General features: G+C 43.0%; 1 protein-coding gene across 1 annotated transcript in view; it reads right to left on the bottom strand.

The window, feature by feature from the left end:
* The window catches only part of TULP4 (TUB like protein 4), a 75,977-nt gene extending 60,311 nt beyond the window's left edge, over window positions 1-15,666 (bottom strand). Inside the window, exon 1 of the mRNA XM_069954596.1 lies at window positions 14,115-15,666. Coding sequence (XP_069810697.1) covers window positions 14,115-14,366 — 252 coding nt within the window. The 5' untranslated portion in view covers window positions 14,367-15,666. The remainder of the gene's footprint in view (window positions 1-14,114) is intronic.
* Window positions 15,667-15,934: the final 268 nt, after the last annotated feature.

Below are 15,934 nucleotides of genomic sequence, written 5' to 3'. Positions count from 1 at the left end.
GAGAAGCGCATAGAGGTAAGAATAGGCTGTTTTCATATGTTGCTGCCCAGACATAGAACATAAAGTTAATTCAGAGCGGAAGACCCCTTTAATTCTTAAACTATAGAGAAAAAATTAAAAGGGAGTCTAAAATAAAACCAATGCAAGCTTACCATCAACTCCTCTGCAAGTACACGGATCCCTTGTAACATGAGTCAACAGCGCTAAAAAGGGATCCTAGCAAACAGATTTATTTTGACACTTACTAAGAAAACAAATTAAATAACATTTGGTTTATGTTAATGAAGAATGCTTTTTCTTCAACAATCGATGAGAAGAGGAAGGTAACGGGGTAAAAATAACACTGGGTGGGTTGTGGAGCACAATGTACATGACGCAGGCATCCACCGTTCTCACTCACACTTACAGACCGTACTTTTTAAAGACCCTCAATGTCTTGAAAAACTACTAGCCCACCTCTATAGTAGATGAAGTTTACAGTGTTCCTACAGCATATACCTACAGGCTATACACTGTATACCATGCTGTATAATACGTGGTTACACAAACCTGTTTGGACAGGACGTGTCACACGAAACTTTTAGAGTGTTAAACAAAAAAAAAAAATAAAAAAAAATCAGGAGAACGAGTGGGGAGAAGTCCTCTCTCTGTTCTGTGTTATATGACTTAGACGGCCGCATGAGGAGTCTATGGAGCAGTCTTGCTTACAAAAGACGCAGAGCGGAAGGTGAGCACGCTGTTGTGTGTTCATATCCCTCCTGGTTCTCCTGAACACTCAGACCTCGACTGAACAAAACGTTTGACAGTTTTTTTCTAATGACAGGTATGGTCACCCCCCTTATGTGCGGTTCTCCTTAGATCCTGCACATGTGATATATACCTGTATAACGCTTGTCTCCTTTCTGCTCTAAAATTGCTTAATTTCATTGGTGAAAATAGTCATCTAGGCGGGGCTTCATGGCAGTTGAACCCCCTCTCCTTTCATCTAGGCGGGGCTTTATGACAGTTGGGCCCCCTCTCCTGTGATCTAGGCGGGGCTTCACGGTAGTTGGGCCCCATCTCCTGTCATCTAGGTGGGGCTTCACAGCAGTTGGGCCCCCTCTCCTGTCATCTAGGTGTGGCTTCACAGCAGTTGGGCCCCCTCTCCTGTCATCTATGTGGGGTTTCACGGTAGTTGGGCCCCCTCTCCTGTCATCTACACGGGGCTTCACGGCAGTTGGGCCCGCTCTTCCAGCAGGTGACACAGTCTACCAATGAAACAAAGAGTGTGTGGGAGGGGGGGGGGGGGGGGGGTGTATCCGTTTGGATCTGTTTTCCATTGACTTCCATTATAAACCCCCCCCCCCACCCTCCCCCCCCAAAAAAGACGGATCAAAACAGATGCCTTTTTTTAACGTACACATAAATAGTGCCGTTTTCTCTCTGTAACCAATTAAAAACAGATACGTTGAACAGATAGGAAAAACGTGTCTGTTTGTCTATTAAGAAAGCAGCATTGATTGGGGGGGGGGGGGGGGGGGGCACCACAATCCTAGGCTGTCTGTGCCCCCTGGGAGTATAACGCGGGTTGCGCTCACCTCCCACAAAGCAGCGCAGTATTTTTAGGAGCGCAATAATCTGGAGTCTTCTACAGCCATGGTGACTCAGAGACGTGGAGCTCCTACTAGGTACTATGCACAAAAATATAAGAGAGCCATTACACCGAATTAAACATTAGCCACGGCTCCAGCTGAAACCCCTCTTTGAAGGCACACAGGCACAGCCATTACACTAATGGATGACAGCACAACATCATTTTGTTTTGATCCAAGAGGTTCTGTAAAAGAAAATGCATTGACGGGAATGGCTCCCCGCCACTTCAGCCAGCGCAATCATCCAGAGCGGCCGTCTTCCCTCACACGGGTCTTGTGCTAGTTGTTGTGATTGCAGTTTTATTTATCGTTGCTGCAGGGACCTGTCAGTATAGGACGGCATTTCTACATCCTCCACAACCTTATTACGGGACCATGCAGAAACACTTGGACGCTATACACAGGCCCGGTGTGGGCTGATAATCAGAATTACCATTCTAACAGTAAGGAGGAGGAATTTATTGCGTCTATAAAAAGGTCAGACGAAGAGGACGCCATGCTAATTAATCCGGGTTTATGGAGGGTGAATAGAAAGAGCCAGAATCCACTCAAGGCCTTTTACACAGTCTGATTATCGGCCAGGATTGCTGCTAGAAATGGCAATCAGCCTGTGTTAAAGTGACAGTGATCAGCTAGGCGGTGGGAAAATGCCTGATCCTCAGCTGATTGCTATCATTAATGGAGAGTTTACACAGAGATTTATCTGATAGATTTTTGAAGCCAAAGCCAGGAATGGATTTAAAAAGGGGAGAAATCTCAGTCTTTCCTTTATGACCTCTTCCCTGTTTATAGTCTTTTCCTGGCTTTGGCTTAAAAAATCTGTCTGATAAATGTCTCTGTGTAAACGCACCCTAAGGATGGGGTCACACTACATATGAGTCACAGAACGGCCGGTGTCAGTGAAGTTTATCCCCGACGGTACTGCAATACTAGCCGGATAAACTTAAAGGGGTTGTCCAGTGAAAATCTTTTTCTTTCAAATCAACTTATATCATAAAAGTTATATAGATTTGTAATTTACTTCTATTAAAAAAATCTCAAGTCTTCTCATACTTATCAGCTGCTGTATGTCCTGCAGGAAATGTTGTTTTATCTTCAGTCTGACACAGTGCTCTCTGCTGACATCTCTGGCCGAGACAGGAATTCTGTTTTTGTTTTCTATGAATTCCCATAGAAAACCTCTCCTGCTCTGGACAGTTCCTTTCTCGGCCAGATGTCAGCAGAGAGCACTGTGTCAGACTGAAAATAAAACATTAAAACATAAAACATACAACAAGTATAGGAAGACTTAAGATTTTTTAATAATAGTAAATTACAAATCTGTATAACTTTCTGATAGTAGTTGATTTGAAAGAAAAAGATTTCGCTGGACAACCCCTTTAAATTCAATTGAATTGCGATGCGAACTGGAGCCACACGCTCCATTGTGTGAACTGACACGTCTGTGCAGCCCCCATTTAATGAATAGCGGCCACAGAACGGACATGTCAGTTTTCCGTGCGGCCGGTTGGAATCCCGGCCAGAGTGTATACTGTGTGTATACACTCCAGCTGGGATTCCATTTATTCAAATACAACGTATCTTTTACATTAATCACAGCCGTTATTGCAATTGCAACAATGTTGGGTGAACATAGCCTAAAGGTACAAAGCTCCTGTGCTGCTTGCGGCACCTACCGGCTGCAGCAGCTTTATACCAGAGAAAATTAAGTTTAAAGGAGACCTGTAACCATACACACACCCCCCCCCCCCCCCCCCGTGCCGGGGTGACAGGCTCCCGACCCCCAGCTAGATCCCCTTATACTGACCTCCTCGCCGAGTCCCGCTCCCGGGACAGAGATATCCTGGTCAGAAGCCGGCGCGCGCACTGTGGAGATGGGTACGGCGTCCATAGAGAATGAATGGAGCCGTGCGCGCTCCGGGATCGGGACTCAGCGAGATGAGGTTAGTATAAGGAGATCTAGCTGGGGGTCGGGAGCCTTTCCTCTTTAATCCTCAGGCGTGCGGCAGAGAGGGGAATAGTCATCTGGGCGGCTCCCTGCCTGTCTGTAGTCACCACACTTGGCGGGATGATTGACAGGGAGAGGCACCAGTAACAGGCCTGTCACTCATCCCCGCCAAAAGGGCTCACAGGGAGAGAGCGGTGACTACACAAGGGCAGGGAGCCGCCCAGATGACTACCTCCCGCCTATCTCACTGCCGCGTGCCCAGGGATTTCTGGTATAAAGCCGCTGCTGAAGCCACGGCCAATACTTGCCGGGAGCTGCACGGTAGCTTTATACAGTGCTACAGGGAACCAAATCAGCCCAATTGGGCTGATTGGTTCCCTTTAAGGCCCTATTACACCAAGCCATTATGGTCCAATGATTATGGGCTGTTATAGCCGATATCATTTGGTGTTTCCCTGATGGTCATCTGCCGATGCAATAGGAGCAGCAGCAGCAGCAGACTGCCACTATGTCCTATGGACTTCCCGGACGATCTATGGATCCTGCTCAGTTAGTGCGTGTAATGGCGTCAACAGCGAACGGGGAGCAAGCAAGCGCTGCATAATAGGGCCTTTCGAGCAAGCTTCAAAACTTATTATCAGCCACACATCCGTGTTAACAGATGTAAGGCCGATAGCAAAGGGAAACTAACAGCACGGATCGGCACTTATTAGCGTCCATGCATGGCCCCACATTGGGCTGTGAAAATGGACCCTTAGGCTTATGGCCAAATAGTTAAGAGAAACCTGATGTCAAAAGACACATAGCCATAACAAAAAGCACATATTGTATGATCACATTACTTTAGGCTGGCACATTGGGGGTACAACAGAGGACGCAGGGCATCTGCACCAATTCTGTCTAATGCAAATGGATGACTGTAAAAGGGTAGAGCGGCTGAACTCATGAGGTCGGCTTTATACGGCTGTGCTAGGAAAGACAACGGCTTCCAAGAAGATTAACGTTATACAGAGAAAAGCCAATAAGTGCCAGGAGATGTAGCATAGGTCTCAGACAAGTCTCATATTATCACAGCAAACCCTGTCTTGTATATGTGACGCTGTAAAATGAATGGGGTTGTTGTTGCTGAGGAGTACGCAGTTCCCCCTTCTGATCTGCATTATAGAGCAGCACGACTTTCACATTGAGCTAATTAAATTATTGAACGCTCTCCGTCTCTGAGGCACTCTTAGGAGTAACATTCTCTTTAAATATGTCTATATTTAGGGGGATGTATAATATTCCTGATTAATCTATGACAGTATCTGTGACTATGGAGAGATGAGTGCTTTACTCCTACACAATCATTGTCATTCATATATCTAGCAACACTTATAATGTATAAATTATTCAGGGTGCCTCTAGTTACATCTCCTCGCTGTCACCATGTAGGCCCCATTAGACAGGCCGAACAGGACGACCATTTACAGGTCACGATATTAAAGGGTAACTATGAATCTAACCTGCTGATATGTCCTTATTGCACAGGAGACGCAGAGGATGACTATAGGTCTCTTACCTTCCTACTCGGCGCCGTTTCGGTGCAGTTAGTCGTGTGCTCCACAACCTGGTAAGACTGTTAGAACACTGGGGCACCAGTTAGGAGCGCTGCCCGCCGCCTCCTCGCTGATCTGCCTCACCGTCGGACGGCCCAGTCCACTGATTATCATTAGAAAGAGACGGGCCAGTAAGGGGTGGATCTGCGCTATGTGCAAGGGGCAGTGCTCCTAAAGGGTGCTCCAATGCTCCTAACAGTCTTACCAGACTGTGGAGCAAACGACTAAGACTGGGTTCACACTACGTTTTTGCAATTCGCATTTTTTTATGCAAAAAAAAAAACTGATGAAAAAAACGGATGCAATTGTTTACATTTGTTTTGATCCGTTTTTCCATTGACTTCCATTATAAAAAAAAAAAAAAGCGGATCAAAACGGATCCCTTTTTTGTAATGGACACAAAAATGAGTTCGACTATGTTTTTGTGTACATTAAAAAGGGGGGGAAAAATCCATTTTGATCCGTTTTTTTTTTTTGTTTGTTTTTTTTAATAATGGAAGTCAATGGAAAACAGATCAAAACGAATGCAAGCAATTGCATCTGTTTTTTTTTACCCGTTTTTTGGGGGGGAAATGGATGGAAAAAAAACAGATTGCAAAAACATTGGTGTGAACCCAGTGTAACTGCACCAGAATGATAAAGGTAAGAAGCATACGTCCATTTTCAGCATCTCCTGCACAATAGGGAGCTATCAGCAGGTTAGATTCATCTAAACTGCTGATAGTTCCCCTTTAAGCTCAGTGAACAGCTAAAAAAAGGTACATAAACTAAAAAATAAATAAAATAAAAAATTTAGAACTGTAGTTTTTTTTTTTTTCGCCACTACTAAGGGGAGCTCCAAGCATTCAAGCTTACAGGGCTGGGCTACTAGTGGTCTCCTTTTGCTGAAATTTGCCTAAATATGCTCTGTCTGCCTAGTCTAGTAATTGAAACACCAGGACAGAACACAGGAAGTGGGGGCGGGGCTTAGATTGTGCTGTGAACAGGAGAGATCAAGAGAGTCTGACTGTGAATTTACAATCTGAGCCAGTCTAGTTGCTAAAAATAATCCCTCATGTAAGATTTCCCTCTCATCTCTGATCACCCATAAAGCTCAGGGCAGATATTCCATGGATTATTATCATTATACCCACTGCTTTATGTCCACAGGGCTTCAATGTTATCTCCCCCTCTCTCTTTAGCTCCTCAGGAGCAGCAATTCAGAGCGTAGTGTAACCCCTTTCCAGGAGTATAATGGACTTTAAAGCGTCACAGTCATCATAAAAAACATTCGACACGTCTTTAAGACATGTCAAAAGTTTTGATATGTCTGAATGTTCAGCCGCGTACCGATTGGGAGGAAGTGTCACATGTTCAGTTGGCTCATAATCTAAGTCTATGAAGCCCGACTGATTATGCCGACACAGAGCAGGGAGTGAACTTGCTGCAGAGCGGTCTTCTCCTGGACCGTTCTGACAATCTGTTCGGGTCTGAACACTCACATGTTGCTATGACATGTCAAAGTGCTCTATCACAGGGCCTTTTTAACATGGTGGGATTAGTGATAGTATTTCTATGACTGTATTTCATCGGTGGACAGCAGGGCGAGGGTGCCCAACTGCCATGAAGCCCTGCCTAGGTGACACTGTCCACCGATGAAGTATAACGATTTTACAGGAGACAGGCGGCGAGACCATTTCTACACAGGTATATATTGATAATGGAATGTGCAGCATTGTGAGTGGTGCGGTGGAGAACCGCATATAGGAAGGATGACAATATTACTTTAAGGTTACAAACACATTGGGTGAATCCGCAGCAGATTTTTTGCTGCGAATTTCCAGCAAGACCCGCTGCAGATCCCTGCCCTGTGGCAGACAAACTTGCAGCAGAATGGAGAAGTTTGTCAGCAGCCCGCCCAGTTAAACCCTGGCCGCTGGAGTGTATGCAACACCTGGTCCCCGCTCCGGCTTGCTTCGGGGGTTCTCGGCAGGTCCCGCTCGGCCAATCAGTGCGCTGCCCCGCTACAGCGCACTGATTGGCTGAGCGGGACACAAAGATGCCGGGAGCCCCGAAGCAAGCCAGAGCGGAGAGCAGGTGATACATACGCTCCGGCGGCGGCGGGTGTGTGTGTGTGTGTGTGTGTGTTAACGGGGCGGGCTGTTGACAAACCCGCAGTGGGATGTGAATCTGGCTGTGCATTTGTCTGCCCTATAGAGTGTACAGGCAGGGATCCGCAGCGGGTCTTGCCGAGAAATTCTCTGCGGATACACCCAGTGAGTTTGTACCTTAAGAAGCCTCCTGCCATTACCTTTCTGATTAAAAAAAGAGAACAAAGGGGCCCGGAAATAGAATAAGTAATGAATAGGCAGCCTATCAATAAATGATATAATACACTGCAATGAGCTCATACTAATATCAGACATGGTGAAAGCTAAAGGACACTGGTTGACCTCAGGGAGATCAACCAAAACACCGCAGAGACACCATCACGTGTCTCAACGTCAGTGTATTCTAGAACATTGCCCCCTGGGAAATCGAATATGCAAAAGAACACTGCAGAGACACCATCACATGTCTCGACGTCAGTGAACTAGCCAGACCTTCCCTCCGGGAAGGAACAACCAAGCCAAAGCGTTCTCCAGTCAAGGAAACCACCTCAGCAAGGTATCCATCCACAGACAGCTGTTTCGGGGTTTTTGCTCCTCATCAGTGTGGAGTAGGTTTCTGGCTAGTGGGAGCAATGACTAGTAAGTGCATGCAAAAGGACGCTGGTTGACATGGTGAAAGGACCTTCATTATGCCTAGAGACGACACTTTCCTTACTGCTGTCACCTTACAGATCCCATCAATGACATCAGCCAGATAAAAGAAAAAAATTATATATATATGTATATGTATGTATGTGTCACCTACGCAGTCCATATTTCATGGCACTACCCTGACAGCGCTGTCTTCCAGTAAGCAGCGCCCAGCACAGTGTCTGCACAGACAGTAATAGAATAGACGTAGATCATTTCTCCGTGAAAAGCTTATTTGCTGGAACCAGAATGAATTACTGAGCTGCTCTTCTACACATTATGTGCTTCATCCTTCAAAAGCGAGCAGGTTTCCAACCTCAGGCGTCCCCCTTCACAGTCATTCAATGCCCTCAGGAGTAGAAGCCATAAATAGCTGTGGATTTTTGTTTTTTTCCTTCCTCCACCCTCCCACTTCTATGTATGCAAGAATTCACTGCCAGCGCTAAGGTGCAGCACATTCCCATTCATTCCACAGCCAAACAAGTGGAGTCTTGATCAAAAGGCATGAAAAAAAAAAAAAACACAGCACATATATCAGAGATGTCCTCCCGACAGGCCAATACTGTGCACCGAGATCAGGAGAGATCCACAATATACCAACAGGTTCAATATAACGACAACTGGCATGCTGTCCACAACCATGGTGGGGGAGGGGACCATACCGATAAGGAATTAGGACTATAATAGTATAAGGACAGGTTCATACACAATATTATTTACTTTGGCTGAAATACATAGCAGTAATTTAAAGGGGTAAACCCCTCGGCTCCATTTATTGTGTGTAACAGTGGGGCTGGTGAGTGCAGCTGGATAAGACTTCCGGCCACCGCACATTATTTCTGGTGCCAATCGGATGACTGGCACCGGTGTCAGGTGTCCTGCGGATAGGCCATCCATAGTAGGATGGAAATACTATTTGATTAGTGGTCATGGACTCCAGTGAGTCCCATTCAAACACAGCATCTTGCGGCTCAGATGCCCGCTGTAAGGAATAGCACTTACTGCAGCAAGTATCAAATGCACATGCAATAAAATATTCTCTATGTAAACAGGTTTTCAGATTGAAAACAATGAGAGTAAATTGCACGTGGTTTTTGGCCCATACTTTGGTAGGTTATATGTGCCAAAGTACATACACACACTAATATATGTATATAAAATGTACACAGGAAAACTAAATGTGTAAACACAGCCTCGGGGGATTGTTCAGATGAAGCAGATAAGTAGCTGAGATTTCAGCACTGTCAAAAAAAAACCAAAAAACAACATGCATCTACAATACTGCACCTATACAATACTGAGTATATAGAATACTACGCCTATACAATACTGAGTATATAGAATGCTACGCCTATACAATACTGAGTATATAGAATGCTACGCCTATACAATACTGAGTATATAGAATACTACGCCTATACAATACTGAGTATATAGAATACTACGCCTATACAATACTGAGTATATAGAATACTACGCCTATACAATACTGAGTATATAGAATGCTACGCCTATACAATACTGAGTATATAGAATGCTACGCCTATACAATACTGAGTATATAGAATGCTACGCCTATACAATACTGAGTATATAGAATACTACGCCTATACAATACTGAGTATATAGAATACTACGCCTATACAATACTGAGTATATAGAATGCTACGCCTATACAATACTGAGTATATAGAATGCTACGCCTATACAATACTGAGTATATAGAATGCTACGCCTATACAATACTGAGTATATAGAATGCTACGCCTATACAATACTGAGTATATAGAATACTACGCCTATACAATACTACGCCTATACAATACTGAGTATATAGAATGCTACGCCTATACAATACTGAGTATATAGAATGCTACGCCTATACAATACTGAGTATATAGAATACTACGCCTATACAATACTGAGTATAGAGAATACTACGCCTATACAATACTGAGTATATAGAATACTACGCCTATACAATACTGAGTATATAGAATGCTACGCCTATACAATACTGAGTATATAGAATGCTACGCCTATACAATACTGAGTATATAGAATACTACGCCTATACAATACTGAGTATATAGAATGCTACGCCTATACAATACTGAGTATATAGAATGCTACGCCTATACAATACTGAGTATATAGAATGCTACGCCTATACAATACTGAGTATATAGAATACTACGCCTATACAATACTGAGTATAGAGAATACTACGCCTATACAATACTGAGTATATAGAATACTACGCCTATACAATACTGAGTATATAGAATACTACGCCTATACAATACTGAGTATAGAGAATACTACGCCTATACAATACTGAGTATATAGAATACTACGCCTATACAATACTGAGTATATAGAATACTACGCCTATACAATACTGAGTATAGAGAATACTACGCCTATACAATACTGAGTATATAGAATACTACGCCTATACAATACTGAGTATATAGAATACTACGCCTATACAATACTGAGTATATAGAATACTACGCTTATACAATACTGAGTATATAGAATACTACGCCTATACAATACAGAGTATAGAGAATACTAGGCCTATACAATACTGAGTATAAGCAATGCCAGGCTCAGGACATTGCATGCTGTTCTGTAGTTTATTATCTATGAGTACACCCAGATCCTTTTCTACCAGTGACTCTTCCCGTGTAACTCCCCCTAGGACATATGATGCTGCAGGTTATTACTCCCCATAGGACATATGATGCTGCAGGTTATTACTCCCCCTAGGACATATGATGCTGCAGGTTATTACTCCCCCTAGGACATATGATGCTGCAGGTTATTACTCCCCCTAGGACATATGATGCTGCAGGTTATTACTCCCCCTAGGACATATGATGCTGCAGGTTATTACTCCCCCTAGGAGATATGATACAGCAGGTTATTACTCCCCCTAGGACATATGATGCAGCAGGTTATTACTCCCCCTAGAACATACTGTATGATGCTGCAGGTTATTACTCCCCCTAGGACATATGATGCTGCAGGTTATTATTCCCCCTAGGACAAATGATGCTGCAGGTTATTACTCCCCCTAGGAGATATGATGCAGCAGGTTATTACTCCCCCTAGGAGATACTGTATGATGCTGCAGGTTATTACTCCCCCTAGGACATATGATGCTGCAGGTTATTACTCCCCCTAGGACAAATGATGCTGCAGGTTATTACTCCCCCTAGGACATATGATGCTGCAGGTTATTACTCCCCCTAGGACATATGATGCTGCAGGTTATTACTCCCCCTAGGACAAATGATGCTGCAGGTTATTACTCCCCCTAGGACATATGATGCTGCAGGTTATTACTCCCCCTAGGACAAATGATGCTGCAGGTTATTACTCCCCCTAGGACAAATGATGCTGCAGGTTATTACTCCCCCTAGGACATATGATGCTGCAGGTTATTACTCCCCCTAGGACATATGATGCTGCAGGTTATTACTCCCCCTAGGACAAATGATGCTGCAGGTTATTACTCCCCCTAGGACATATGATGCTGCAGGTTATTACTCCCCCTAGGACAAATGATGCTGCAGGTTATTACTCCCCCTAGGACATATGATGCTGCAGGTTATTACTCCCCCTAGGACATATGATGCTGCAGGTTATTACTCCGCCTAGGACATATGATGCTGCAGGTTATTACTCCCCCTAGGACAAATGATGCTGCTGGTTATTACTCCTCCTAGGACATATGATGCATGTGGGTTATTAGTACCCAGGTACATTTATCCACACTGAACCTCATTTGCCAAAAAAAAAAAAAAAACAGATGGGTGTAAGGTGTAGATTTATAGATCTGGATTATACATAAAGCTGGATGTTTCAAAATATAACCTAGAAATGGTCACCTAAGAAGATTTAGGCTGGTGTTTTTTTGGAGTTTGCAGTTTTCAGTTTTGAGCCAAACCTAAAAGTGGATCTAGCAGAAGAAGTAATCTCACAGCACAATAATTAGCATTTTTTTTCCCATTTTGGCCCAGATTTATCACGGCTCGTCTTACATTTTACCAAAGCTAAAAAGCTGAGCTGGATTGGTTGCTGTGGGCAGTTTACACCAGTGAATATTTTACCCTCTTTGTTAAATCTCCCACTTTGGAGTTTCTCTTAGCACTTTTTTTTTTTTTTTTTTTTTTTTAAAGTGATGAAAAAAATGGGTGGCCTCCGGCAGACCGACAGGTTTACTATACCTTATGCCAGACCTGACAAATGAGGACATAAATCTATACCTGCTGCTATGGCTTCTAAGAATTTAGAGTAAAAGAACTTGAGGTCTGTGACCTAATCCCTAGCCAACATTTCTGCAAACAGACATCGACTAGTCTCACCGCTTGAGCTTACTGTCACTTTTTTTAAGCAGAACGGACACAGACTCCCACAAACAGAAACTAAACTTTCCAAGAAAAGTGAAGGGACCAAATTTCAAATCTGGTTTTTAATTTAGACAATGGACCAAAAACTGCAAAAAAAAAACCCAAACAAACAAGGAATAAGAAAAAAGAAGAAGGGCACAATGATAGTTACCAGGCTGTGTTATAGTTTTGTTTTTTTTTACTTTTAGCTTTGTTTGGAAGCCGTAACTATAGAGCCAAAAACTGTGATCGGATCACATCCGTTTGTAATCAAGGAGGTATTTCCTTAAAGCTTTTCTGATTACACATTAGGGGATTTTTTGTTTTTGGCTCTAAAATATACAGCTGTCATAGCAGTGGCTATACACGTAACACAAGATAAGTTGGATGCAGCCCAAGGGAATCCTGGAAAACATGGATACAGTCTATGGATGTCTGCATCCAAGTTTTCCAAGACTTCTAAGGCCGCATCCAACTTCTTTAGCCATAGGTAATCAAATGCCAAACGATATGATTCCAGCATGCTCCATTTCTGTTCATTTCTATAGTTCATACATATTAGATCAGCAGGATTTATTAACCTCTAACTAACGTGTATGGGCAGTATAAAGGGGAACTATAAGGAGGTTCATGCAAACGAACCAGCTGATCTCCCCCTGTAGCTCTGATCCTGATGTCTACGCGGATGTGCTTCCCGTGTCTGTCGGCCCTGCAGTTTTGAGCGGTAGGATTGAGATTAAATGTTCCAATGGGCTAGTTAGGAGCACTGGGCAATTCGCTCATCTCTAGTCATGGTGCTTTAGGCTGGGTTCACACACAAAGTATTAATGTTCATATTTTAGGTAAAGCTATGAGTAAGCCTAAAATACTGAAAACCCTATAGTTTTTTTCTGTCATTTCCCATCAACGGTTGACTAGAATACGGATAAAATGCTGACCAAACGTGACCACAACCTTAGTCTTTTGTCTGAAACTGCACCAAACACAACCATTAGCAGGATCAGGAATTCCAACACAGTCCCTTTCTTTAAAGGGGTATTCCATTGAAACATAACTTTTCATATATTGCTGCCCATGGTGAGACTAACAATCCATCCAATAGTTATTATCTTTTCAGTCTCCTTCTCTCAGTTCTGAGCTGCTGCTTTCTGCTGAAAACAGAAAAAAAAAAGTGTGTGAACCTCTCTCAGTCTCCCCCCCCCCCTCTCTTCTGAGACGGCTGATGTAAACAAGTCCCTGGCAGGTTTTATCTGCAACACTGTAGCTTCTTTGTAATGCCAGGAGGGTTATTCTGAGGTCAAACTGTTAATGAACTTCCTGTGTTTAATCCTCCCAGCATTACAAAGAAGCTACAATGTTGCAGATAAAGCCTGTCAGGTATCTCAGAAAGGAGGGGGGAGGAGGAGACAGAAAGAAAAGCTCATACACAGATTTTTGTGTCTTCAGCAGAAAGCAGCAGCTGAGAATTGGGGGAAGGAGACTGAATAGATAAATATTGAAGGAATTGTTAGTCTCCTTATAGGCAGCAACATTAAAAGTTACGTTTGAATGTAATACCCCTTTAACTAAATTACGGGTGAGAAGTAGTGGGTTTTTTTTTACAAAAAAGCCAAATATTTATTTATTTAAAAGAATAAAACACCAAAAAAATGTCATAATGTTAATATATCTATATATTAAAACATTTGATTCTATGGGTATCTTGAGCTAAGTAAAAAGTAAAAGCTAAGGAAAATAAAGCAAATAAAAAAAGCACCTACCTCACTGTTGTGACCCCGAAGGTTGAAGTTGGTTCTCTGAGGAGTGTTTCGGTCTCTCCTACAATGGCTCAGAGTGAATGTAACACCTACAACTCCTCTCCCATTGCCTGTAGCCAGCCAGCCTTCCTCGTAGTAGCGCCTTCGGCACACCGGTTTCTCCTTCTCGCTTTTTGGCACCCTTCCTTTCCAAGAAAGGCATAAAATGTTGGAATCGCTGCAAAGAACAGGCCCATGCTCCACCGACGCGAACATGCTTCCACAACTTTTCGCTCTCCGTCCTCCTCTCGAGAATTGTTTAAAAATAAATTAAGTTAATAAATCGAGTCCAAAAAGTCATGTGCATTGAAATGCAAGCAAAGTCCTCAAAGGGTTAAAGCTGACCTTGAGTATGTTAGGTGGTCAGTGCGTGTGAGCATCCTCTTAATGCATAGTAACAGTAATCCACGTACAAAAACAACTATGGAAATTTGGCTTATAAAATTAACCAGCACTCTGGATTCTCGTCATGAAGGTTGTGTGGTTGAGTTCCCTTTGGACAGTCATGGTTTCTCGCCCCGATTTCCTCTATAGCCTGCAATGTGTCTCATCAGCAAGTTACTATGCAAAAAAAAAAAAAATTATGCAGCCTGAGATTCCAGTTCCAGGATGGGAATAGAGCCGTCCAATAACATCACAGACATGATTCCATAAATTAGAGGATTGTAAAGGTTTCAAGTATTTAAGGCTTAAAGTACAAACACCGGATTCTTCTAGGTGCACAGCAAAAGTACTTTAACTCATATCGGTTACGAACAGCAATTCACTTTCTGGCAGGTTCTTGCAGCCAACACATATTTTGCATAAAAAGCAGAAGGAAAAAAGGCACACAAACTGTGCAAAAGTATTTCCAGGCCAACTTTTTTTTTCCCCCCTAAACAGCTTTAGACAATATCCAGTTGTGCAAAAAGGAAAAGTTCTCTATAGTACAGCTATGGCAAACCTCATTTTGGTTATGGAGCCGACCACATGAGAATGCTCAATGTGCGCCATCAGACACACTGACAGTCCAAAAACAACGATCCTTACTAGGCCCAACAAGACATCCGTGTATAGGAAGCAGACACTGTCCCATGGCCGTTCTGATATTACTGCTAGCTGAGAATTTCTCCGCTCTTCCCGACACGCCGATACATGAACAAGGCATGCATTTTCCTATTGCACGTCCAATTTTACTTATTCTATTCAGTCCGAGATAAATTTTTATTACCAGACTAAGTGCAATATATTACTGCCAGAAATGGGAAAATAACTAAAAAATAAAATTTTTTGAAGTGGATAAACAAAGAAAAAAACTTTTACGTTTCTTCTACGCAGAATTTCTTTGTCTCTTGCTTGATAGTAGTTACTGGAGAATTGTTATTTGCAGCCTCTGCTCACTCGTAAGGGTGAAGCTGGAGAGAGTAGGCATGTCTCCCTACCCATTCAAGAACCAGTCAACCACCAACTTAAATGGTATTTAAACCATTTGAGGAAGTAAGAAGAGGTGTGCAAAATACATGGGAGGAAAAAAAAAAAAAAGTGTAAATTAATTTCACGACCCAGTTCCCACAGTACACAGCAAAGTCTATCTGTCAGAAGAACGGCCAGACTTTCCTTGCCTTATTTCTAACGTGTTCTCTTGCACGCTATCGATACACATTAGGCCTGGCTATTTACTGGCCTGTGATATCTCGAAGCCTAAGCATTCCCTTCTCCTTAAGTATAGGTTGTTACTGCCGCTTTGTACGCTCAGCCAGGATAATACGTCTACAGGGGGTTTCTTTTAATTTTCTGAATGTTTT

This window comes from Dendropsophus ebraccatus, chromosome 15, assembly GCF_027789765.1.
Source record: "Dendropsophus ebraccatus isolate aDenEbr1 chromosome 15, aDenEbr1.pat, whole genome shotgun sequence".
In the NCBI taxonomy this organism is placed as follows: domain Eukaryota; kingdom Metazoa; phylum Chordata; class Amphibia; order Anura; family Hylidae; genus Dendropsophus; species Dendropsophus ebraccatus.
The sequence above is the reverse complement of the archived record's forward strand: the minus strand, read 5'-3'. Positions and strand labels throughout refer to the sequence as shown.